This window comes from Zea mays, chromosome 4 (assembly GCF_902167145.1).
Source record: "Zea mays cultivar B73 chromosome 4, Zm-B73-REFERENCE-NAM-5.0, whole genome shotgun sequence".
NCBI classification, from domain to species: domain Eukaryota; kingdom Viridiplantae; phylum Streptophyta; class Magnoliopsida; order Poales; family Poaceae; genus Zea; species Zea mays.
The window spans coordinates 85,287,117-85,311,042 of NC_050099.1; the positions used below are offsets into that span (position 1 = coordinate 85,287,117).

The 23,926-nt window shown below is 44.9% G+C and overlaps 1 protein-coding gene and 1 long non-coding RNA gene across 2 annotated transcripts in view; both read left to right on the top strand.

The window, feature by feature from the left end:
• Positions 1-5,885: 5,885 nt before the first annotated feature.
• LOC109946029 (uncharacterized) overlaps positions 5,886-23,926 on the top strand; it is a 36,821-nt gene continuing 18,780 nt past the window's right edge. The window contains exons 1-5 of the mRNA XM_020552568.2: positions 5,886-7,335; positions 7,444-7,531; positions 17,632-17,697; positions 17,791-17,844; positions 21,226-21,323. Coding sequence (XP_020408157.1) covers positions 7,529-7,531; positions 17,632-17,697; positions 17,791-17,844; positions 21,226-21,323 — 221 coding nt within the window. The 5' untranslated portion in view covers positions 5,886-7,335; positions 7,444-7,528. The remainder of the gene's footprint in view (positions 7,336-7,443; positions 7,532-17,631; positions 17,698-17,790; positions 17,845-21,225; positions 21,324-23,926) is intronic.
• On the top strand, positions 7,538-17,446 carry LOC103653467 (uncharacterized). Its single transcript, XR_565504.2, has 2 exons — positions 7,538-13,044; positions 13,118-17,446. It is a non-coding gene; the product is annotated as an uncharacterized lncRNA (long non-coding RNA).

Sequence of the window (23,926 nt, forward strand, 5' to 3'; positions counted from 1 at the left end):
AATGGGCACTTGTCTCCTAGGGTGGTCCGGAGCCGTGTAGCCGCTTAGCCTGGTCCCGTACCGTAAGCCTACACACTCCACCACCCTGCGATGGGAGTCCTAGTATCTAGAGCCGCGACCCAAGGGGGTCCGGACACGCAACTTGGCCACCCGGACTAAACCCTGCGAGTCCCGAGCATGTATCAAAGGATGGCTAATATCAGACAGGGGACCCTATGGGTGTACTACTAACGCTCCCTAGCTGAAGCTGTGTACAGATCCAGATCCCGGCCGAGGCTGCCTCTCGAGAGTTGTTGACAACCCTTTTTAGATACGCTGGTAACCAACCTTGACACATCAAGCCTGCATCCCAAGCGGGGGGCCAGGTACCAGGGAGGAGTCAACAACATCACACATAGCAGGAACATGCGGTACACAGATAAGTGCTAACACTGCTTGATAAATAGTACTCAAAAGTACCTTACAAAAAGCAAAAGTATTACATTCGCCTTCAAGCGGAATCCTAGTTCCACCTCTACTCTGCAGGTATAAACTACTAGACGCCAGCGGAGTCGCGCTGGAAAGCCCGCGACCACTGTCCTTGCGCAATCCTCTAGAACGGCGTAACAACAGTGATGGCCGCCTCAATGTGTGCACCATTGCGAAGAGGTCCTCGCCCCCGTCCTCCTACGGGGGGCGACAACGAGGCCATTAAATCCAAAGAGTTGGAGGCTTGGTGGCAGGTGGCGCTGGTGGTCTCGCCAGCGGAGGCAACCACCTCTGCAACGGGCAGCCTCACCAGCGGCGGCGACCACCTCAGCACCGATGATAGCGGCCACCTCTGCACCGGTGGCTTACCAGCGACGGCGGCCGCCTCACCGCATGCAGAAAGGTCCTCGCCCCCGTCCTCCTACGGGGGTGAGGACAAGACCATCCAAGAACGCGGTCGCCACCGCCGTGGCGTACAACGTCTTGTACAACCCCCTGGGCGGCGCCAGAGCAGTGCAGCCGGTTGCGCAGGGAACGCCACGGATGCGGCAGACCTGCGCACGGCGCGACCGTCGCTTGTACGGTGGACGAACAGCCGCGCCCCGTTTGGCGGCGGGAGGCAGCACCAAAGCCATCTAAGCCAAGGAGCCAGACACGCGGCAGCTGACGGCGCCTGCAGCCGGTCGGCCCCGCGTAGCCGAAGTTCACCTCCTCCGCAAGGCTGGTGAACATCCTTCTCCTCCAAATGCTGGAGGAAGAAGCGGGTCACCAGCCCATGCAGAAGGTAGGACCCCAACTCGGCTCGCCTTCCACCCCAGCGATGATGATGAACATCCTTGAAGCTGAGGGCAGGGGGGAAGCCGCAGCCCGGCTCGCTTCTCTCCACCATAAGGCTGGTGGTCATCCTTGTAGATGACCACTGGCGGGAGACTGCAGTCGGGCTGCATGATGAAAATCCTTGAAGTCGAGCGATGGCAGAAGAGCGCCAACCCCCATGAGGTCGCGCTCCTCCAACAACAGCAAGAAGAAGACAAGATCGGCAGCACCACCGCGCAGGAAACGAAGAGCGCGAGCTCCCCGGCAGTGAGACCGCTGGGGAGGGTGGCCCTGACGCGGATCCCTCCAGCGAACACCAGCGCGCCCTATCCAGAGGCTCGAAAGGCGGAAGGGCACGGTGAATGCAAGAGGAGCGAGGCATGGCTACTGCCCGAGGGATGAGCACCTTTTTAAAGGCAGATTTCCCCGCCCATGCCCCGAAGCATCACGGGCAAGGTCTCCCCTGATGCGCACCAGGGTTCCCATTCTATGACATGGGGGCCAGGCCTCACACGTCGTACAAGCTGGCCCGAAGCGTGAAGAAGGCGAATCGTCGCACAGGGAGCGTGCAACCGCACTGCGGTTACACGCCCTTCCACCTTCGCCGCAACCAACGGTCAAGAAGGCCAACCGCCGCACAAGAAGGAGCATGCAACCGCCCCGCGGTTGCGCGCCCCTCAGCTTCGCTACAACCGGTGGTCCAACCTATGGCGTGGGGGCCCAGGCCCACATGTCATACACCCGGCGCACCGGTTCCTGGGTGCAGGAAAGTCGCACCGCCGCTCACGCCAATGTCGCGCCTCCTCGACGCCGTCACAGAAGACTAAGAGGATAAATTTTCAAAACTGATGCAGCGACTCGAGGCACTCCGCACATGGCCCAACAAAGACATTAAGTACGAAGGTCACGATTCAGTCAGCCGTGGGGGCAGGCGTGGCAGTCGGCGTGACCATAGGCGGGCCGGTAGTAACTGCATCAACGGGTGCGCAGGAGCAGTGAACCGATCGCCAGTCAAACACTAGCCCCACATGTAGGCTCGCATCCTCCCCTGAGGCGGGCCCGGGGGCCACTGTCGGTACCCTGGATTAGGGGTACCCCTTACTACGGTATGAAGGCACGATGCTGCGCAGCTACCCTTAGCCGTGCGGGGAATAGCCCCAGGGGTATCTCGTGAGCAGTTAAGGTGGCGTTCTCGGAGACAACACCGTCGGGCCCAGAAGGCGCATGACCCCTATGCGCACAACCCGGACCCCCAAAGTAAAGTAGCTCGGAGCCATTGGATAGGGTTCGGACCCCATCAAGTGAGCTCCGGACCACCCGTAACAAGGTCCCAGGAGAGGAAGTGCCGCAACCTAGGCATGGGTCCGGTATTGACGCGTGTCCAGGCTCTATCCAGAGCGCCTCCGCTCCCCACTCGGTCGAGGGTCTAATGCTACCACATGGCTTATTATCCGTGACATAGGCCAGCGGGCGGAGCATGACGTAAGGGCTCTGGGCCGCGCATTTATTGCGGAAAGGACACGCCGCCTGTCCACCTCTCTGACAGGCGATGTGCCCCCACGACATTTATTGTGTCCTGTCCATTCCGCTGGCAGGCGGCGCTAGTGCCACCCTGTAGACGGCGCACCTGTCCAGTCCGTTGCTGAAACAGTGCGCCCGTGCTGCGTGGTGCACTGTGCTCATCCCTTGTGCGAGAAGCTTCCCCCAGCACGCCGATACCACGCAGATTTCGGGTGTCAGGGCGCAAGAATATTGCTCCAGCAGAAGATATTAGTAGCTACATCCGCTATGTTCTTGGGCCCACATGTCGGGGCTCAGTACTCTTGTACATGTCCCCCTTTAGCTATAAAAGGGGAGGCATGCGACGTTACAACACAAGCTCAATCTTGAGGACACAGACCCAAGTCATCCAAGACAACTCAAGCTCTCAAGCAATATAACACACAGTGGAGTATGGTATTACGCTCCGGCGGCCCGAACCACTCTAAACTCTTGCATGTTCTTGTGTTCATTCCTTCATCTCGCAACAAGCAAACGCTTAGGCCCCTCCTCATCTTAGGATTTAGGGCGGGTGCACTCTGCCACCCGCCCGGAGATTTCCTCTCCGACAGCCGTAAAGAGAGTCATGAGATATTTAGTTTACACTCCTAAGTTAGGGCTTTGGTACCCCAAGGGATCCTCGTTTGATTTAATAGGATATTCCGATGCCGATTGGGCAGGGTGTAAAATTGATAGGAAGAGCACATTAGAGACTTGTCAGTTTCTGGGGAGATCCCTGGTGTCATGGGCTTCAAAGAAACAAAACTCAGTAGCTCTTTCCACCGCCGAAGCTGAGTACATTGCCGCAGGCCATTGTTGTGCGCAATTACTTTGGATGAGGCAAACCCTTGGGGACTATGGCTACAAATTGAGCAAAGTCCCTCTCCTATATGATAATGAGAGTGCAATCCGCATGGCGAATAATCCCGTTGAACACAGCCGCACTAAGCACATAGACATTCGATATCACTTTCTGAGGGATCACCAACAAAAGGGAGATATCGAAATTGCTTATGTTAATACCCAAAACCAATTAGCTGATATCTTTATCAAGCCACTAGATGAGAACACCATTAGCAAACTTAGGAATGAGCTAAATATACTTGATTCTCACAATTTTGATTGAAACATTGCGCACATAGCTCATTTATATACCTTTGATCATGTCTCTTTCATTTTGGTACAAATGCATATTTCTTATTATTCTTGTACCAAGGCTACGACTAATATGCTTTGAAGTGTATTTCTATACTAAGTCGTAGATTGAAAGGGAAATGGAATCTTCGGCAAAGACAAGGCTTCCACTCCATCTCTAACGGTATCATCTACTCTTTGTCGTTGTTTCTCCACTCTCAATTGGTATAACCCTTCACTCATATTTATATTACCATTTGGGAGAAAGTATTATAAGGGCTCTCGAAGTCTCTGTTTTTTGCGATTAATGCGAAAGGGGGATAAAATATTAAGCCCAAAGCAAAAGGACCGCACAACTACCATTTCAAAAAATTTCAAAATGAAGTTTTACTTGGTATTTTCGATTGGTATCTAATTTACAATTAATCCTTCAATTGGTATCTTTAAAAATCAAACCTTAATTTGGTATCTATTTCAAAACCCTCTAAGAGGAGAAGTTCATTCAGGGGGAGTTTTATTTAGTCAAAGGAAAAGCATTTGAAACAGGGGGAGAGTTTTCAAATCTTGAAAAATGCTTCTTGCAATCTTATTCATATACCTTTGACTATTTGCAAAAAGACTTTGAAAAGATTTTCCAAAAGTATTTGCTAAAACAAAACAAGTGGTGCAAATGTGGTCCAAAATGTTAAATAAAAGAAAAAGCAATCCATTCATATTTAGTGAGATATTCAATTGGTTTAACTCCCAAGTAACCTATGCACATTCTAAATGCAAACTAGTTACATTTCTACACTTTATATTTGCTTTGGTTTGTGTTATCATCAATCACCAAAAAGGGGGAGATTGAAAGGGAAATAGGGTTAACCTTTTCCTAGAATTCATGTATTACAGGTGCATAAGGTTCAACACAAACCAATAAAAGATTCGAGTTAGGGACTCAATTTAAAAAGAGCAAAAGGAATCGAGTGGGCTGAAAAATGGCGCACCGGACTGTCCGGTGTGCCACCGGACTGTGTCCGGTGCACCAGGGCCGTACAGGTGTCAACCAACCACTCTCGGGAAAACGAAGGCGCGCTCCGCTATAATTCACCGGACTGTCCGGTGTGCCACTAGACTGTCCGATGAGCCAGCGGGCAACGACTATCCAGCGCCAACGTTCGACTCTGCAAAGTGCTACAGTGAGCCACAGTGCTGCGGCAGAAGTCAGAGCCGCGAAGTCAGAGGGCACCGGACTGTCCGGTGTGGCACCAGACTATCCGATGCCGCAAGAGGAAAAAGCTCCAACGATCGACTTCGCTCTGAACCCTAACGATTGGGTGACATGGCGGGGAACCGGACAGTGCACAGTGCCTGTCCGGTGGCGCACCGGACTGTCCGGTGCGCCCATCGCCAGCAGCCTCCCCAACTGCTACCTAAGTGGTTGGGGGCTATAAATACCCCCAACCACCACAACATTGAGCATCCAAGTTTTCTGAAGATCACATTCAATACAAAGAGCTCTAGCATTCACTCCAAAACACAATACAAAAGATCAAATCACCTCTAAGCCCCAAATTCATTCCAAACACTTAGTGGCTTGTGAGAGAGAGATTTTTGTGTTCATTTGAGTTCTTGTCGTTTGGATTGCCTTTCTTTTTTTCCCATTCTTATTCTCAAGTGATTTGCAAGCGAGGCAAGAGACACCAAGTGTGTGGTAGTCCTTGCGAGGTCTTAGTGACCCGTGAGATTAAGGAAGAAGGCTCACTCGGTCTAAGTGACCGTTTGAGAGAGGGAAAGGGTTGAAATGGATCCAGTCTTTGTGACCTCCTCAATAGGGACTAGGTTCTTTGGAACCGAACCTCGGTAAAACAAATCACCGTGTTCACTCGCTTTATTTCTTGGTTGATTTGTTTTCCCTCTCTTCCCGACTTGAATTTAATTCTAACGCTATCCCCCGACCTTAGTGCGCGTTTAAAGTTATAAATTTCAAGTTTCGCCTATTCACCCCCTCTAGGCGACTTTCAGAGATGATCCAAGACGCCAGTAAGATCGTTTGTTTTAATTGATGTTTTTTTGTTTGTATAGAATTGATTGATGACCATGGCCATGGATATATCTTCCCTCATCTTCATGAAGGGAAGATTTGGGGAAGGAGGTAGTAATTGGTTTTTATGTCGATATGATTAGAGAGTACTCCTGATTAGACCCTCTTTTTTTCCCATGTGTTCATCTTATTTTTCTTCCATGGTCTTTTTTGCTTGTTCATCTAAGACGTCGGTGGGCATGAATCTATTTTCCCCATTTGATTAGACGCTCTTTTTTCCCATGTGTCCATCTTATTTTTTGTAGTTGGCCCCACATGCTCAAGCGACGAGGAAAGCTTCATACATCGTTGGAATGGATCCACACCAGAGCGTGCATCCGACCTTGGCGCTCTTCGGCCGAGCAGCACACCAGAGCGCGCATCCGAACTCTCGTTCGGTGGGGTGGGGGACGGCTCGCCATATAAATTTCCGTCTCCTGCTCCGACCGAAGTGGCGCCCCAACGTGCAAACTACTGCCGCCCTCGCCCTCCTCCGGTACCACGTTTTCAGAACGCCCGATCAATCACGAATCGTGATTAATCGACGATTAATCGCCTGATCATAACTTCGGAGGCGATTAGGGCTAACGGCGTGATCAAATAAGTGATAGTGCGATTAACCGCGACTAATCGTCAGATCAACACATGGACGATCAGGCCCGCGTCTGCTTTGAAAATTGGAATTTTGGCCCGGTGGCCCACTTGACTTGCCAACTATTTTGGCCCACCAGCTCAGCCCATATTCCCTTTTCCCACGTGAACACAGGCAGCTGCAACTGCAACGCGTGAAGCCGTGAACACGGGCACACCAGTACGACAGTACCACGCCACATGAACTCGTGAAGAATAGAGCCGCCACTGAGGAACCCTAGCGACGGCGGCGCGCTACCGGTGACATCGTCCAACTCGGCCCCTCCATCCCCGACGCGGCGGCGCCAGCGTGCAAGTACGATTCCCTTCTCAGTCTCCACGGCTCCACCAGGGCACCAGTCCATCTCTTATCCCCCGTCCCCAGTCCCGTTCATCTCTACAGGTGTTAGGATACTTGGATTGGAGTCGAGTGCTAGGCTGCTAGTGCTAGTGTTCAAAGCCTGAAGCCATGTCCATGGGCGTGTGGTTGTTGCCTGTTTGTCCACCGGCAGTTCAAAGCCTGAAGCCATGTCCTGGCGGCCGCGAAGAACCTGCGCAGTGCGCACGGAGGCCGCCTCGGGAGCGCAGAGCGATTAATCGGGCTGATCGTCGACTAATCGTAATTAGTCGGCTGATCGCCCTTCTGGCGATCAGAGGCTAATCGCCGATCTGAAAACTTTGCTCTGGTACGCTCCTCTGCATGTGTACTCTTTCGCTACACAGTCTATATGGGATTGGGTATTCCTATTCTGTTCTGGATCTGAGCCTTTCTTTTGGGTATTCCTATTTTGTAGCTGGTGCTGCAACGGATTCGGAACCTGCTGCTGCGATGGATCCGGGACCTGGTTGCTGTAACGCATTCAGCTCCTGCTGCTCTTAATGATAAGTATCTGCACAACTTATCCAGAGTTCATACAGCATATTAATAAGAACAGAAGCCACAACTTAGTAAATAGCTCATCCAGTTTTCCTGACCGAAGCATTTCTTGTGGAAATATCTGATATTTAGAAGAAAGCAAAATGGTTGGCCAGGAAGACATAAACATAATTAACAAGTCCGATGAAGTTGGCAGCTCAGAATCTTTCCTCTTCCTGCAATAGGCAAATAGTGTGACAAAAATGATCTAGACAAATGATGTTCAAATCAAGCTTGCTTCTACAAATAAGAGAAAGTAGTTGTGCTATATTTACTCAGGAAAGAATTGCCAAAAGCAGGCACCGGTAATAATCTCCAAATTCCAAATGCATATGAAAAAAAGTATTGACAATCCATTGTTCATGGGCCTACTGCTTACCTTCACTACTCTATCGTTCATAAGCCTATTGCTTATCTTTCACTAAGTAGCCTGAAGGATACATTACTGTTCTGGTTGGATAAATAGGCTGCTCTCCCAGTAGTGAAATGCTAATGCTAACAAGATTAAAGTGAAGAACTTGCATACATGCCGCAAATACGTGTGCAACCAGCAAAAATTTAGTTAGGTGATAGATAAAATCCAGCAGCAATATTACCTAACAGAGGTACTTGGAGGACTGAGAGGGGAGGAAGGGCATGGGATAGCTGGACCTTACATTGGTCAAGTAAGCGCCTCGGTTCCAATGACATCCTCCCTCCCATTGGTATACTGAGAAAATGACTCCACTCTCCTGGTGCTCATGTCAATGGTGACCAGCCACATCTTCTTTCTCACGTAACCGAACTCGCTGATGACAAAGTGCGCTACATGTGGCCTGTCCATGTTGACTTGGGGGAACATGAGAATGTCATCCATTTTGGATTGTCTGGTAGGGATATTGGCTACGAGACCTATGAAAGTCTGGATACCAGGAAAACGAGCGAAATTGCTGACTCGCTCCTAGGAAGCTTGCGGTAGGCGCCCGGGGTTGGCATACCAAAGCTCATTGGAGGTGACCGTGTAGTCCTCTTCCCACACACCCCCGACCATGTTCGGCTCCGTGATGTTGCATAACATGAGGTAGTGGCACCTAATAGTGAAGCCAACACCAGCCTTGAGTGCCCCATAGCCAACCTTGTCGTTGTGGGCGACATTGGTGAACAGGAGTGCACCCTCGTCACGGGTGGTCGTCACGGTGCGGTACAACCAGCATCAGTCCTTGCTGCGAGTGTTGTTGTCAGGAAACTTGTCCAGAGGGAATTGGCTGAAGACAACAGTAAGACAATCCACAAAACTTCCGAAATCAAATGTAGGATTTGAGTTTCTCTAGAGGATTTGAGTTTCCAAACTAGGATCAAACGAGAATATCATCAAATGAAACAAGTGCGAACTTTGAAACGCGGTTTCATAGTCTTCACCGGCCGTCAGTCTGATCTGACGGAAACCTACTGCGCGCAAATCAAATCAAGACAGGAAAACCAGCAAGAGTGTGCCAGCTCATACAACAACTTGTCAGCGATAGGAAGAAGTGCAATTAACTGTTCAGGTAGAGTAGTTCTGAAGAAACTATATATGACTGCTCTCTATGTAATGCCTCACGCAGGGACACACACGACACGGAGCACTGGAGTAGCGCCACGGCACGCCGAAAAAAAAGCGTCGCCTTCGCCTCGTTTGCATGCTGCTGCTGCCCCCCTCAACCGCGTGTAATGCTGCCACTTGTTAACTAGCAGAGGGAGTGAAAGTGGGATGCAACAAGCTGGAGTAGTAGCTAGCAATCCAGGCTTGCAACCACTGTAGCTAGCACCTGTTGTGACTGCATGGTGAGGTCTTCAGGGAGAGAACACAAACAAATAAGCGCAGACAAGTGGGCGACCAATCTGGCGAAGCTGCTGGAGCCTGCTGCTGTGACTGCATGGTGAGGTAGACGGAACTGCCAAAACCTGTTGCTGTGACCATACGGACGGGCGAGAGACCAAGACGCGTCGAGTGGTGACGCGGTTCTGAGCCCATGGTTCAAGGCAGCTGGAGGAGAGCCAGCGCTCCGCTGCAGGAGACGGCGCGTGCAGGCGGAGGATGGTCGACATGGGCACAACAACAGCGTTTGTGGGGGAGGGGGATGTGATTCGTGGCGGCAGCAACGACGAGGGGGAAGAGGATGGCACTGGCCACTGGGGCTCTAGCAGTTGCTGTTACTCATCATTGTCGACGCCGACGACAAAAAGAAAAGGAAAAAAAACACTTTGGATGGTTAGGTCGTTGCCTTGTTGCTAGATTTGTCCTCGACGACCTGACTGAATGGCGTCAGGAACGGTGACGGTGCCCCCCTCCTGGTATCCCCAGCAGCTGGCGCGCTGATGGCCACGGGCTTGGAACCGCCCATGGGCGATGTTGGTCAGCTGGTGGGAGGCCCTGAGCGTTGGGTGTGACCTGCCGAGCCGGCGCCGGCGCCGGGGGAGAGGGTTGGGCGGTTACCTACCGAGCTGGCGGCGGGGGTTGAAGCTACGAGGGGTGGGGCGTGCGCGCGACGGCGCGCCCAGGCGAGAGAGGAAGTGTACCTCCGCGCGGGGGTGGGGCTCCTAGAAGCTTCGCGGCACGACACGAGAAGGTTGCGAGGTCTTGTGTGGAACCGTAGATGCGCGATCGGACGACTGAATGTTTTCGGGCCGACATGGATAGGCTGAAAGGCTGAGTTTTGGACCGGCTTTATTATAAAGGAAATAAGACTTACGAAATAAGTAGATCATAATTCTATCTTGTAGCCTATTTTTTTTATCTAATTAAAGTATGACTTGTTTTCACTAATTTTGGCGAAAGTTGCTGTACATTTTATTTTGGCCAACGCATATTTTATTAAATTAGTTTAACAAAGCTTGTTATTAGAAACTCGTATGCCTCATTTTTTATCATTCTGGCTCATACCGATTGATGAATATTTGACTATAACCTCATCAAGACAAAAGTACAATCTAGCTAAGGATAGGAATTTGGATTCTAAGTAAATGAGTTATCTACATTACGAATTAATAAGTACAAGGGATTATGTTCTTAAAGAACATCAAAATTAGTGGGAGCAAAATCATAACAATTAAGTATCATAGCTTGTGACATAAGTTATTAATATACCTCTAAAAAGATTAAGATGCCCAAGAGAAAGTTAATTGGGCTAATCATAACAATTAAAGGCTATCATTTAGCCCATTTTACCCCTAGTGTGATTTCTATTCTATGCACAATGTCTTATACCCTAGGTTCCAACCATATTGTATCGTGTCAATTCTAGAAATGTAAAAACATCAATGTAAATTACATAAAACTATAAAAGTGAAGGAGAGATGTAAGTGGATATCACAATTTTTAGGATCAATTTAATATTTTAAAATAGAGATATATAAAATTTGATGTTGATCTTTTTTTATATTGTCAAGCACATTATAATAACTAAGTTTATTGTATTATATTGATCTTTTCTTATGTTATCTACATAAATTGTTTTATACATTATTTGCTCCCTACAACAAAAAGGTGAAACAATATCTGAATTTTATATATATCATTTAATAAGATATTTGATAAATTTGTGGTTTAACTTTTATGAATCTTTATAAACTCAATGCTAAAAACAAGAATAAAATTTTACTTAGCAGATTATATTATATCTCTTATTTATTCGTCAATCGAAGAAAAAAGACCACAAAATGATATCCAAATAAATATCTATCTTCATCCTTAACCTTAAGAGAAGTGATAGGAACACGACTGAAAGGACTAAGATGTCCAAGAAAGAAGGGTGAATTAGATTAATTTAAAATTTCTCTCATAATCATTAAATCCTACCAAATAGGTCACTGTTAGAGAGAAAACCAAACTAGACCTCGATCATAAACCCGGTCGACCTTTGGTGGACGTGGGGCAAGCAGGATCGTGACATTTAATTTAAACAAGACCTAATGTTGTACATGTACAATCACAAGGTTTTTGTATATGACATTTCACTGTAATTGAATATCCCTACTATAGAATGGGTGATAACTCGTTCCTCGGTGCATAATCGATCTGGTGCAAATGTAAGACAAGTGCCAAACAAGATTTCACTCAGAATGGGTCAGTGGTGAGCTGAGCCAAGTCAAAGAGTTCACATCGGCTAAGGAACGCACAAATTGGAGCTTCCTGGACATGCTTTGCTCTAGTATCCAGACTTGACAGAAGACATTTAGACATATCGTGAATAAACAGAACATCTGCCAAAGACATAATAAAACTTTTTGGCTTCTGTCCGATGTGTGGCTTTCCTATTCTGTTCTAGTGGATGCATATGTCGTATTATATGGTTTATTCTGGTCCAAACACAATTTTCTAAACTTGATATAAGTTGTCACTAGAGATGAAGCCTTCCGTATATGGAATATGCAACTTGTGTGTGAATTTTCTAGACAAATTGTGGCGTCGGAAAAGGCTTGCTTAAAATAACATGAACAGAGCAGTACAGTAGCCAATTAATCTGGATAGTGTCACGATAGTAATATTCTTGTTTCTTGATAAGCATACCTTAATCAGAATGCGATCATTCAGTGGTTTCATATCCTTCACATCATCACTGTCAAGAATACCAATTATGTCATCTTTCAAAATGAGATGGTCGGCGTCATTGAATTTCAATTCTGTGCCTGCATATTTTGAGTACACAACTTGTGCACCAACCTGTACAAGATTATAATTCGATGTCAAGTTACTTAATTGGCTTAGGACAGTACAAGTGTTACAACGGAAAAAAATGTTACTGGTGTCTGGTGACAAGGCCATGAGGAAAATTGTCTTCCAAAATTAGAAGTTCAAACGTAGAAGAAGATTGGATACAGAAAAAATCTCAGCATACAAAACATACAACTACTTTATTTATGGTAACCCGAAGGCCACACCGAGCTCCTCCAAGGTGCCGGCCTCCCTACATCTATGTATTTCTAATGCAGCTCTCCGTTCATTGTTTTTGCTGCTGCTCTGCAATGGATAGATTGACAGCACTTGTCCATGATCGATACACACGGTAGATTTATAATTAATTGTATAATACTGTAATCATATTTTAGACCTATCTATCTTTATTGTACAGCAATTTCTATTTAACAAACTCAAAAGACATTACAATTATTGCCTATGAGCTATTATCAGCTCAGGGGCATTCAGGTCGTTTTACAGCTATAATCAGGATAGCAAAAAACTCAGCTTATTGAGGCAGCAGATTCTCTGGACAGCAAAATTATCAGACAAGCCTGCTACCCAGAGAATCGAGTTCCTAAAAAGCGACTACAAACAGGGCCTAACTCTATCGTTCATAAGCCTATTGCTTATCTTTCACTAAGTAGCCTGCATGATACATTACTGTTCTGGTTGGGTAAATAAGATGCTCTCCCCGTAGTGAAATTCTAATGCTAACAAGATTAAAGTGAAGAACTTGCATACATGCAGCAATACGTGTGCAACCAGCAAAAAATTAGTTAGGTGATAGATAAAAGCCTGCAACAATATTACCTAACAGAGGTACAGGAAGGGCATGGGACAGAAAATTAGTTAGGTGATAGATAAAAGCCTGCAACAATATTACCTAACAGAGGTACAGGAAGGGCATGGGACAGCCGGACCCTACTTTGGTCAAGTAAGCGCCCTCGGTTCCAATGGCATCATCCCTCCCATTGGTATACTGAGAAAATGACTCCACTCTCCTGGTGCTCATGTCAATGGTGACCAGCCACATCTTTCTCACGTATCCGAACTCGCTGATGACAAACTAGCAACAAAATGCTATATGAGCAATAATGTTCAGAAACATAAATCACAACACAAATACCACCATAGCAATGATGATAAGAAACATAAATCACACTACAAATAACACTATAATCAGTCACATGACCATCGTTCAATGATGCTCAAATTACAGCTCTAACAGCAAAATATCATAATCTTTCAACAACTAAAAAAATTGAACTATTACAATAGACAAATAACACCATAATCAGTCACATGACCATCGTCCAATGATGCTCAAATTGCGGCTTTAACATCAAAATGTCATATGAGCAACATAATCTTTCAACAACTAAAAAATTTAACTATTACAATAGACGAGTTGATGATTAAACAAACAGTGGTAACAGTAGCACAAAAGTTCACAGCTCTATAGCTTAGCTCCCTTTAAATAATCAGATATTTGGAAATTTAAAAATAATCTTTCATAAGAACTTCAGTATACATACATAAAATGTAAAACATATACTGCAACTCTGACAAGATAAGAGGAAAACAAATATGAGTTACAAATTCTAAACCTCGTGCATTGTAGCTCTGGTTCTGATGATTCTGATTCAGATTCAGGTTCTGATTTTGAATCTGATTCGGATTTTAGATCTGATTTGGTGATTTTTAATCTGATTTGGGTTCTGGTTTGAGTTCTGATTAGAGTTATGATTTGGATTCTGATGACCGATAAACCATGCCAAAGACTCAAACCTATGTGCACCCTAATTTCTCAAGAACTCGGGGAATTTTATGCATTTAATCATCCTCATCTGATGTGCGGTAAGAACCACCTGACCAGCTACTGGATGCAATTCCAAATCCTGAAGTTCCTTTTCTGACTTTTATTAAAGGATGTTTGTTTATTTGGGTATTCTTTGTCATGACCATAAACTGTGGTGTGGTTATAGATGAATGTTCTTTAAAGCAACACATTTGTACTAACTTTGTGTTTTCAGTAAATGTTCTCAACAACTGATCCATTTAGCTGCAAAGTGATAACTGTGGCAACATAAGCTTCAGGCAATTGCATCAAGATGGTTATCATTTCATCCTTTTTAATGAACCACCTCAGATGATCATACATCTTAAAAAAATATGATACTTGTTTGTTAACAACAAGATACATGAATGTGAAACAATTCTATACCATCATTAGAAATAATTTTGTTAAGAAGATATTGTATCTCAGCTGAAGGTACACTAGAGTAGATATCATCTTTAATAATAGTATGGACAGACACATAATTACTCTTAATGCCCTCAGTAAGCTGTTCAGAGATAAGATTTCTAAGGTCACATCCGTAAATCTCATCTCACCAAGAGAGCTTACTTTGATATTGTTGGCACTGAAATCAGATTAGAAAACACCACGCTCCTTATTTTATCTTATCCTCTCAAGCATTGTCCTAAAAGTTTGCTTACTAATATTTGTTGCAATTTCATATGAAGATACAATATCAGTCTCACCAGATAAAACTATAAAAACTCCATCCACATCTGTCATCCCAAATTAACGAACCATCTCTCCTCCTGATTTTATGAAATTATTAAGAAAAATTGAATCATTATAACCTTCTTCAACTAGAGTGCCGTCAGGGAGCAGCAGCATGTAGCGAGTGTAGGAGATCTAAGGTAAAACTGGTTGCGGGACTGTTAACAAAAGAAACTGTACGTCAGACAAATGTATACCCAAAAAAGTTATAAGATACAAAGATTATTTTATATTGAGGGGATGGGGACAGGAGCAGCCTGAATCTCACACAGTCACCCTACGCCACAAAAAACTCAACAAATGTATGCACAACAAGACAAAACAGAAACAATCCCTTCTAATCTTACCAATTCACAGAATCAGTAAAAGTACATGCACAAGAATGCTACTGTTGATTAGTATAAATAGCTTCAATGATCAAAGGATGAGCATTTGTACAAAACTAGTTGAACATCATTGAACTTATTGACCAGGAATAAACTCATTCAATACTATAGTTATATAAACTCCAAAAATACTCCAAATCAAAGTTTTGAATACTACAATTTGAGAATACCACAATTTTAATACAAAGTTTTTCAAAGAAGCCCGCCAAACACCTTGTGGCTATGAATGCCATAGTTTTTTCTAATACCATGGTATTACCTAAAAACTATGAAAAACGTGGCTACTAAACAGGGCCTCATATACTTACCATTAAGAGCAGCAGGAGCAGAATGCGTTACCGCACCATGAGTCGGATCCACGTCCATCGGGGAACTAGGTCCCGGATCCATCAGCAGCAGGTTCTGAATCCGTTGCAGCACCAGCTGTAAAATAGGAATACCCAAAAGAAAGGCTCAGATCCCGAACAAAGGCTCAGATCCTCTTCAAAATAGGAATACCCAATCCTATTATGTTCTAGATCTCTTACACTCGCTACATGCTGCTACTCCCTGACGATACTCTTGTTGAAGAATGTTGTGATGTATCAATTTTTCTTGCTGATTTCATAGAATCAGGAGGAGTGATGATTAATGAATTTGGGATAACAAATGTGGATGTAGTTTTATTGTTTTACTCGGTAAGACTGATGTTGTAACTTCATATAAAATTGCAACAAATATTAGTAAGCAGACTGTCAGGACAATGCTTGGGGGATAAGAGGAAATAAGGAGTGTGATGTTTGCTTATCTAATTTCAGTGTCAAACAATATCAAAGTAAGCTATCTTGGAGATGTGAGGTTTAGAGATGTGACAATTATTAAAAATCTTACCCCTGAACAGCTTCCTGAGGGTATTTGGAGTAATTATGTGTCTGCTCATGCTGTTATTAAAGATGATACCTTTTCTGGTGCACCTCCAGCTGAGATACATTATTTTTTTAACAAAATTCTTACTGATGATGGTAGAGAATTGTTTCACATTCATGCATTTTTGCTGTTAGCAACCAAGTATCATAGTTTTTTAAGGAGATATATGATCATCTAAGGTGGTCGATTAAAAAGAATGAAATGAGAACCATCTTTATGCAATTGCTTATGTTGCCACAGTTACCACTTTGCAGATGGATGAATCAGTTAGGACAAATGTACTGATTGAAAGAACACTCTTTTATAATCACACCACAACCTATGATCATCCCAAAGAAGACCTAAGTAAACACACATGCTTCAATAAAAGTCAGAAAAAACACTTTAGGGTTTGAGATTTGATCCAGTAGCTGGTCAGGTGGTTCTTACCGCAGAGCAGATAATGATGATTAAATGTCTGAAATTTCTCGAATTCTTGAGAAATTGGGGTGCACATAGGTTAAAACCTTTGGCATGGTTTGTCGGTCATAAGAATTCAAATCAAAACTTTAATTAGAACCCAAACTAGAACCTAAATTAGATTCAAAATCAATTAAATCAGATCTGGAATACGAACCAGATTCAAAATCAGAATTCGAATCTGAATCAGAACTAGAGCTATAATGCACGGGGTTCAGAACTTGTAACTCATGTTCGTTTTCCTTTTATCTTGTCAGAGTTGCAGTATGTGCTTTACAGTTTAGGCAGACATACTGAAATTATTATGAAATATTATTTTTAGGTTTTCAAATGTCTGATCGTTTGGAGGGAGCTAAGCTATAGAGATGTGAACTTTTGTGCTACTGTTACCACTGTCTGTTTAATTATCAGTTCGTCTATTGTAATAGTTCAATTTCTCTAGTTGTTGAAAGATTATGTTTCTGAACATCATTACTCATATGACATTTTGCTGCTAGGGCCGCAATTTGAGTATCGTTGGACAATGGTCATGTGACTGATTATGGTGGTATTTGTGATGTGATTTATGTTTCTTAACGTCATTGTTATGGTGATATTTGTGTGGTGATTTATGTTTTTGAACATCATTGCTCATATGGTATGTTGCTGCTAGTGCCGCAATTTGAGCATCATTGGACAACGGTCATGTGATCATGTTGGTATTTGTGGTGTGATTTATGTTTTTGTACAATCTCATGAATACTTAGCTTTGTCAGCACGCAGAGAATGTTTTCTGGATTAGGGTACATTTGCTGTGCTGATAGTTTCTTAGGTTTAGGTGCTCACCTCCCTCATTTGACATGAATAATGTATGAGTATCGTGTTGCGGAGTACTATGTGAAGCCATCAACCTGAAAGCTTTTATAATTATCCGCACACGGGAGGATGCCCAACTGTGCCCAGAAAACATTGCAGCTCAAAATTGCTACACCCATATCAAAATTGCAAGTACTCGTCTTTATTTTTACTATACTCCAGGACTGACTGTATGTTTTATTCTTCCCACAGGTCTGTTCACAAATTGCAGCTCAGCGTGCAGCCAATCCTAACCTTGATAAACTATATATTACAAAAGTGAGTAGCTCTATAGGTCCTGCTTATGAGATTTTTATGGATATTTTTTATTACACTCGTAATGGTTGTTTCCATTTGGCTTTTTTGTCAAAGTTCATGAAGAAATTGTTTCTTATGCCTAGCAAACGCTTCAAATGCAAGGAAATGGTTAGATCTTGATCACACACTATTTTTTGTTACTAAGTGACTATGATTGTCAAGAAAAGCTAAATTCAGCCTTTTTTAGACATTTCACTCTGATTGTAGTATGAAACTCGTTCCTGTGATGTATATATAAGCAAAAACAAGTAATGCTCCTCCATTTCTGTAATTTAGACTGCATGGCATTCTGCAAAGAAAAGCGTTAGATAGAAGGACACAATTCACCTCCAATTACTGGAATCAATGTCAGACATCCACAATGTGTTCCATGTATTCCAGCTCCAAAAATGCCTATAAGTGCTAGAAACCCATATCGTAGAATAGCCAATCCAAGTCTAGGAAGATCTGCAGTCTCGAGAAAAACGACTGAAAATCTTGGACCTAGCCGTTCACAAAACCCGGAACTCAGAGGTAAGGGTCTATAATGTTTAGTGGGGCTGAGAAGGTGAAGAAGAAGCAACCTGGGAAAGTGAGGGCTCAATGAGGAAGGAATACTCTTATCTTTTCTCAGACCCATCCTAAATCTCGTGGGAAAGATTCTTTTAAGTGGGTAAGTTTATAACATCCCGATTCTCAAAACAGAGGTTAGTAGAAGAAACCCTAATCGCATAATCCCAAAACCCCAACATCATCACATCTATCTTTGGAAAACCTATATTCATGCATGGATGATGATTGTTAGAAACATTGCACATAACTATTTTCACGTTACTAGCAAATGGTAGGGATTTATTTTACACCTAGGAAAATATACACAAGAGAGAGAGAGAGAAGAAAGGAAATAGAAAAAAGGAAATAGAATTCTACCCGGAGGCCCACACCTATGCCCCCTCCTCGTGCCCGCGTCCTCCCCCTGGCCCATCTCTGACACACCCCTCGCCCTCTCCCTCTCCGCTAACCCGGCCCTGCTTGTCAGCACCATCGTCTCCCTCCTAACAAACTCAAAGTGCTCGCACCCTCGCCATCGATCGCCATCCTCCTCCCCCTTGCTGATAGACACAGTTGAGCTGGGCACCGTTTTTCCCTCTCCCGCTGTGCGCATGTACCTACACGCCACCATCGTCCTTCACCGTCGTGGCATCACATCGCCACCCATGTGCGCCACCCTTTTTCACTGCCTGCCGGCATCCAGCTGGCCACCAAGCTCCCTCCCTGACCGCCTATAAAAAGACCGCCCAAAGCCCCTATTCACCTCGCACCACTCACCATCCCTCCTCTCTAAGCTCAATCTGTGCCCACGCGGCCACCCTCCCCCAACTTCGGTGAGATCTCCATATCCTCCTCCAGTCGTCCAAAGCTCAATCAAGCTAGCGCACAAGCTTCACTGCTTCCTCATGACCACAATGAACCTCTCCACGCCCCCAATCAACCACCACCACCTCGTCAGCGGCATTACCATCACGGTGACCCTCCACCCCACCGTGGCTGGCCCTCCCTAGCTTGCCTCCGGCCAAATTGAGTCTGGCCCCATGAACACCCACCTCTCCTTGTGCTAGCACACCTCCCCATTGCCCGGGAACCAGAGCAACGACGGAGAACCGCCGCGAACCTCACCGGCGGCCGGTTCGCCCTCCCCCCATCAATAGCCGCTAAGCGCCGTTTCCCTCCCCCTCCCTCTGACACGTGGGCCTAGCCCCTTCACGCTATTGCCCATTGTTCCCTTCCCCGTGGGCTAGCTAGGCCTTGTGCCCGCACCGCACCTCGCCCAGCTGGCCCGAATTGCTCTCGCCAGGCCCATTAGCCAAGAAACTCCTTTTCTTTTTCTAATTTCTATTTTCTCTATATACATATGTATGTATATATGTATTTTTGGCACAAATACACAAATAGTAGTAAAAGCACATTAGAGGTCACATAAAATAATGATCACAATATTATAACACACCATTTCATAGCAAGTCTTTGGTTGATGTATTGTTTGTTGATTGTTTTGCTAGAAGCAGTGATCGACGTCCTAGAAACCCTAGCTCCGGAAGAAGGGTAGGAGCTCGACCTCCTAGAAATAGAACCTTCGTGTCATGAGAACTTCGAAGAAGGCAAGTTCATTCTACCCTTGATGCATAAATTACCTATGCTTTCTACCATCATCTAAGCCGGATCATGGGAATGGATTCATGCATATGTGAGACGAGGTTAATCCTGCATTAAATTCACATTTGGTCTCAAGGAAAACTATGGGATATTGTTGGTGTTTTCAAAAGAAAATGTTTTTTTAAATGGGTATGATGAAGGCTTATCACCCTTATCACCTTGAGTGGGATGATCGGGACTCTCTAGTTTGGGAGGCCCCCCTAAAGGAGTTGGCTCAGCCGGGTTAGGTGTGATCATGAAGGATTGCCCCGACTCGTATAAGGATCAATTTGTTATCCTTCATTACCTATGCTCTTATCAAGTACAACCACTCGAGATTCTATGGATAGTCACTTGATCTGAACTTGCATGGGCTGCACCCCAGGGTTATTGGTGGTTGGGGAGCACCGGAAGGACAAGGAGGGGGAATGTTTTCGTCCTGGTTTGGGCGAGCGAGGGCCTTGTTCTTTTCGGTAAAATCGTGCAAGGTAGGAAAGAGCTTTGGAATCGGATCTCATTGGCCATGAGATCGCAGAGCCGGACTAGTGGGTAAAATGTACACCTCTGCGCAGAGTTAAAATCTATTCGAATAGTTCGTGCCCACTGGTATGGACGAGTTTGGTATGAGTATGACAATTAGTGTTTTGTTTTCAAAAAAGGGATGTGGAAATGTGTGCGTGGTTTGGAAAGAAAAATTATGCTACGGAGCGGGAATCTCAGTGGTGGTTGAGTAAAGGAATATGCTCTTCTCCTCTATTCTAGGAAATACCAAAACAATGCCTCGTCTCTGAGAAAAACAGAGTGACTTATAACTCCACTAAATACGAACATGTACATTATTGGTCTCTCTCTCTTTTATGAGATAGAATGGGCTTGTGGAATACGAAAGTATTCACACGTTGCTTTATATGTTTTTCTGTGGCTGGAGACTTCATTACTGCTTTGTTCGACTAAAGAGGGCTGCGTCTGCACCCAGTCTGACTGTGGCTAGGGCTGGTTCTCGCTTTACTTTTCCTTAGCTCCTCTAAGCTTCACTTTTGGTATTGTAATAATTATTGTAAAATACTATGTTCCATCTAATCAAATAAATGTGGTCACTAGCCTCTTGGAGCTAGGAATTTGATCACATTTGGGTCCCAAAGGATCGGGACGCTACCTGCCCCCGACCCCGGGCTAGCTGCCTCAAGGCTCGGGGGCAGGCAGAAGGGGGAAAGATCAAGATGACTAGCCTTTCTTGTTAACGACTTTTATGTGCTTCTAATAGGCATGGCCGCACTAATATCTCTCTTTTGTTTGTTGTAAACCCGACTTACGCAGGGTCAAGAGAAAATCGAAGGGAGCGAAAACCGACTAGGCCACCCTTCGAGAGCGCCCCGACCCAGGGAACTAAGCGAACGCGAAGAGTTCACTTTCCGGTAAGGACCCGGACCCATTCAAATTCCTTTGGCATGGACCAAAAGACAAAAAGCTCAATGACTCCCAACTTACCGTCCTTGACCACTAGAGCATGGCGTGGTTAAACACATGCATACTAAAGTGTTTAAGAACATTCTGTATGTATTCCTTTTGTGATAGACCTAATACCCCATTCTTCTATCTTGATGAATCTCAATTCCTAAGACATAAGATTCCTCTCCGAGATCTTTCATATCGAAGTGCGAGGACAAAAAACTCTTAGACTCTAGCAACATATTCTTATCACTGCTTGCTAACTGGATATCATCCACGTATAGTACAAGAAAGATGAGTCCCATTCTTAAACTTTGCATAAATGTAATTATCCTTTATATTTTTTCTTAAACCCAAAATTATTAGTTGTCTTATCATGGATTTCTTCATACGATATTCTAGTTTTTCTTTGCCCTCCATGACAAAACATTTGGTTTGTGCCATGCAAGACAAGTGCCAAACACTACAAATAAGTGAAATGTCAACCGTAGATGATGCTTCTCAAGGAGCAAAAACAAGTGCGAGGGTGTGGTCAGTTCACACATCGAAGGGAGGAGGGTGGCTGGTCGTCCATGGTGGGGTCGCCCTCGTATGCGTTGGACGATGATTTCCTTCTGAACCGATCACCTAGTAAATTCAGCGTTCAAGGTTATGCAATATCCAATCAACAGAATGGAACAGATCATGCTGGTAGCACTCATAAATATTAAAAAACCCATATCAATACATGCGGTTGAACACAAGCTTCGCTTTTAGAGCGAAACCAGCTGTATTCTTATGGTCCATGTTAGCCCCACACAGTAACAAGTGTGGATGAAAATAACAGGTCAACAAGAGATTATGAAATGTAATTTTTTGTATAGTTTACCTCGTGATGTGGCAGGTGTGTTCGTACTATTTTTACAATGGTTTTTGACTCAGGACAACTAAAAAATGCATTAGGATTGAGGGAGTATATATACAATATAATAGCAACTTGCTAGACTAAAGCAAGGTCTACATTTGATGCTTGTCAAGTGCCAAATCAGGCCAAATCTTCAGCTTGTTCCTTCTTACAGCCGGTTCAAAAGAAACGACAAGAGGAGGTTAAATTTACATTTAATGTTGGCAAATGTGACAAGATATTCGATGAATTACTCAAAAATGAGAACATTAAAATAAATCATATTGTTACATCCGCCGATGAACTAAAGCGTCGTGCATACTGCAAGTGGCACAACTCGTTTTCTCATGCCACTAATGATTGTAATGTATTTCGACGACAGATCCAATCGGCCATTAACGAAGGACGATTGAAATTTTAGGAAATGCAAGTGGATACGGAGCCCTTCCCAATGAATGTGATCAACTTCGAAGGCAAAAAAGTCCTGATTCGGCCCAGCACAACCGATAAGGGCAAAGGCAAAGAAGTCATCATCGGCGACGCACAGAAAGTCGATGAAAATAATAAAATCTTTTGCAGGAAAGTGGTGGCGGAAAAGACTCCTAATGGAGGGGAGACTTTGAAAGTTACCATCACCACCTCCAACGATAGGGGCACGCGCAAGCAAGGGACCAGGCGTGTGCACCTATTTTGCGCATCGCAGACAGTCTGACACATAGACACGGATGGTCCGGGACACCGTCGGAAACTCCAGACCATTCCAGTGGACGGTTCGGCAACGCCCAGGAACCACGATGACCACGTACCTTCAAACTGCGACGAACAGAAATAGGTATGTGGAAATCTAACACGGTAAAGGCAGCTGGCCGACTGGTAAGATTCGGCCCGACCTTTAACCAGTTATTGTCTAAATATGTAAAAAAGAAGGTCAGATCAAGTGACCAGCCAGCAAAGCGACCTCGCTCACCCACTCAAGAGCGACAGCAGGTAAGACCGATTGGACCACCTCACCAATCGGAAAGAATGACGGGTCATAATGTCCAATTACGACCCAACATACCTGCATGGACACCTCCACCCCCATATCCACCTGTGCCATATCAATATACATACATGCCACCGCCATATGTCCCGAATCAAATGTGGGGTATGCCACCATATCCATTTGGGATGCCACAGTACCCCGCTTGGGGGGCACCCTGTGGGGGACATATATCCTGAAAGTCGCCTAGATGGGGGTGAATAGGGCGAAACTGAAATTTACAAAGTTAATCACAACTACAAGCCGAGTTAGCGTTAGAATTATAATCGAGTTCGCGAGAGAGGGTGCAAAACAAATCGCAAGCGAATAAGGAGTGTGACACACGGATTTATTTTATCGAGGTTCGGTTCTCGCAAACCTACTCCCCGTTGAGGTGGTCACAAAGATCGGGTCTCTTTCAACCCTTTCCCTCTCTCAAACGGTCCCTCGGACCGAGTGAGCTTCTTCTTCTCAATCAAACGGGAACAAAACTTCCCCGCAAGGGCCACCACACAATTGGTGCCTCTTGCCTTGGTTACAATTGAGTTGATCGCAAGAAAGAATCAAAGAAGAAAGCAATCCAAGCGCAAGAGCTCGAAAGAACACAAGCAAATCTCTCTCACTAATCACTAAGACGTTGTGTGGAATTTGAAGAGGATTTGATC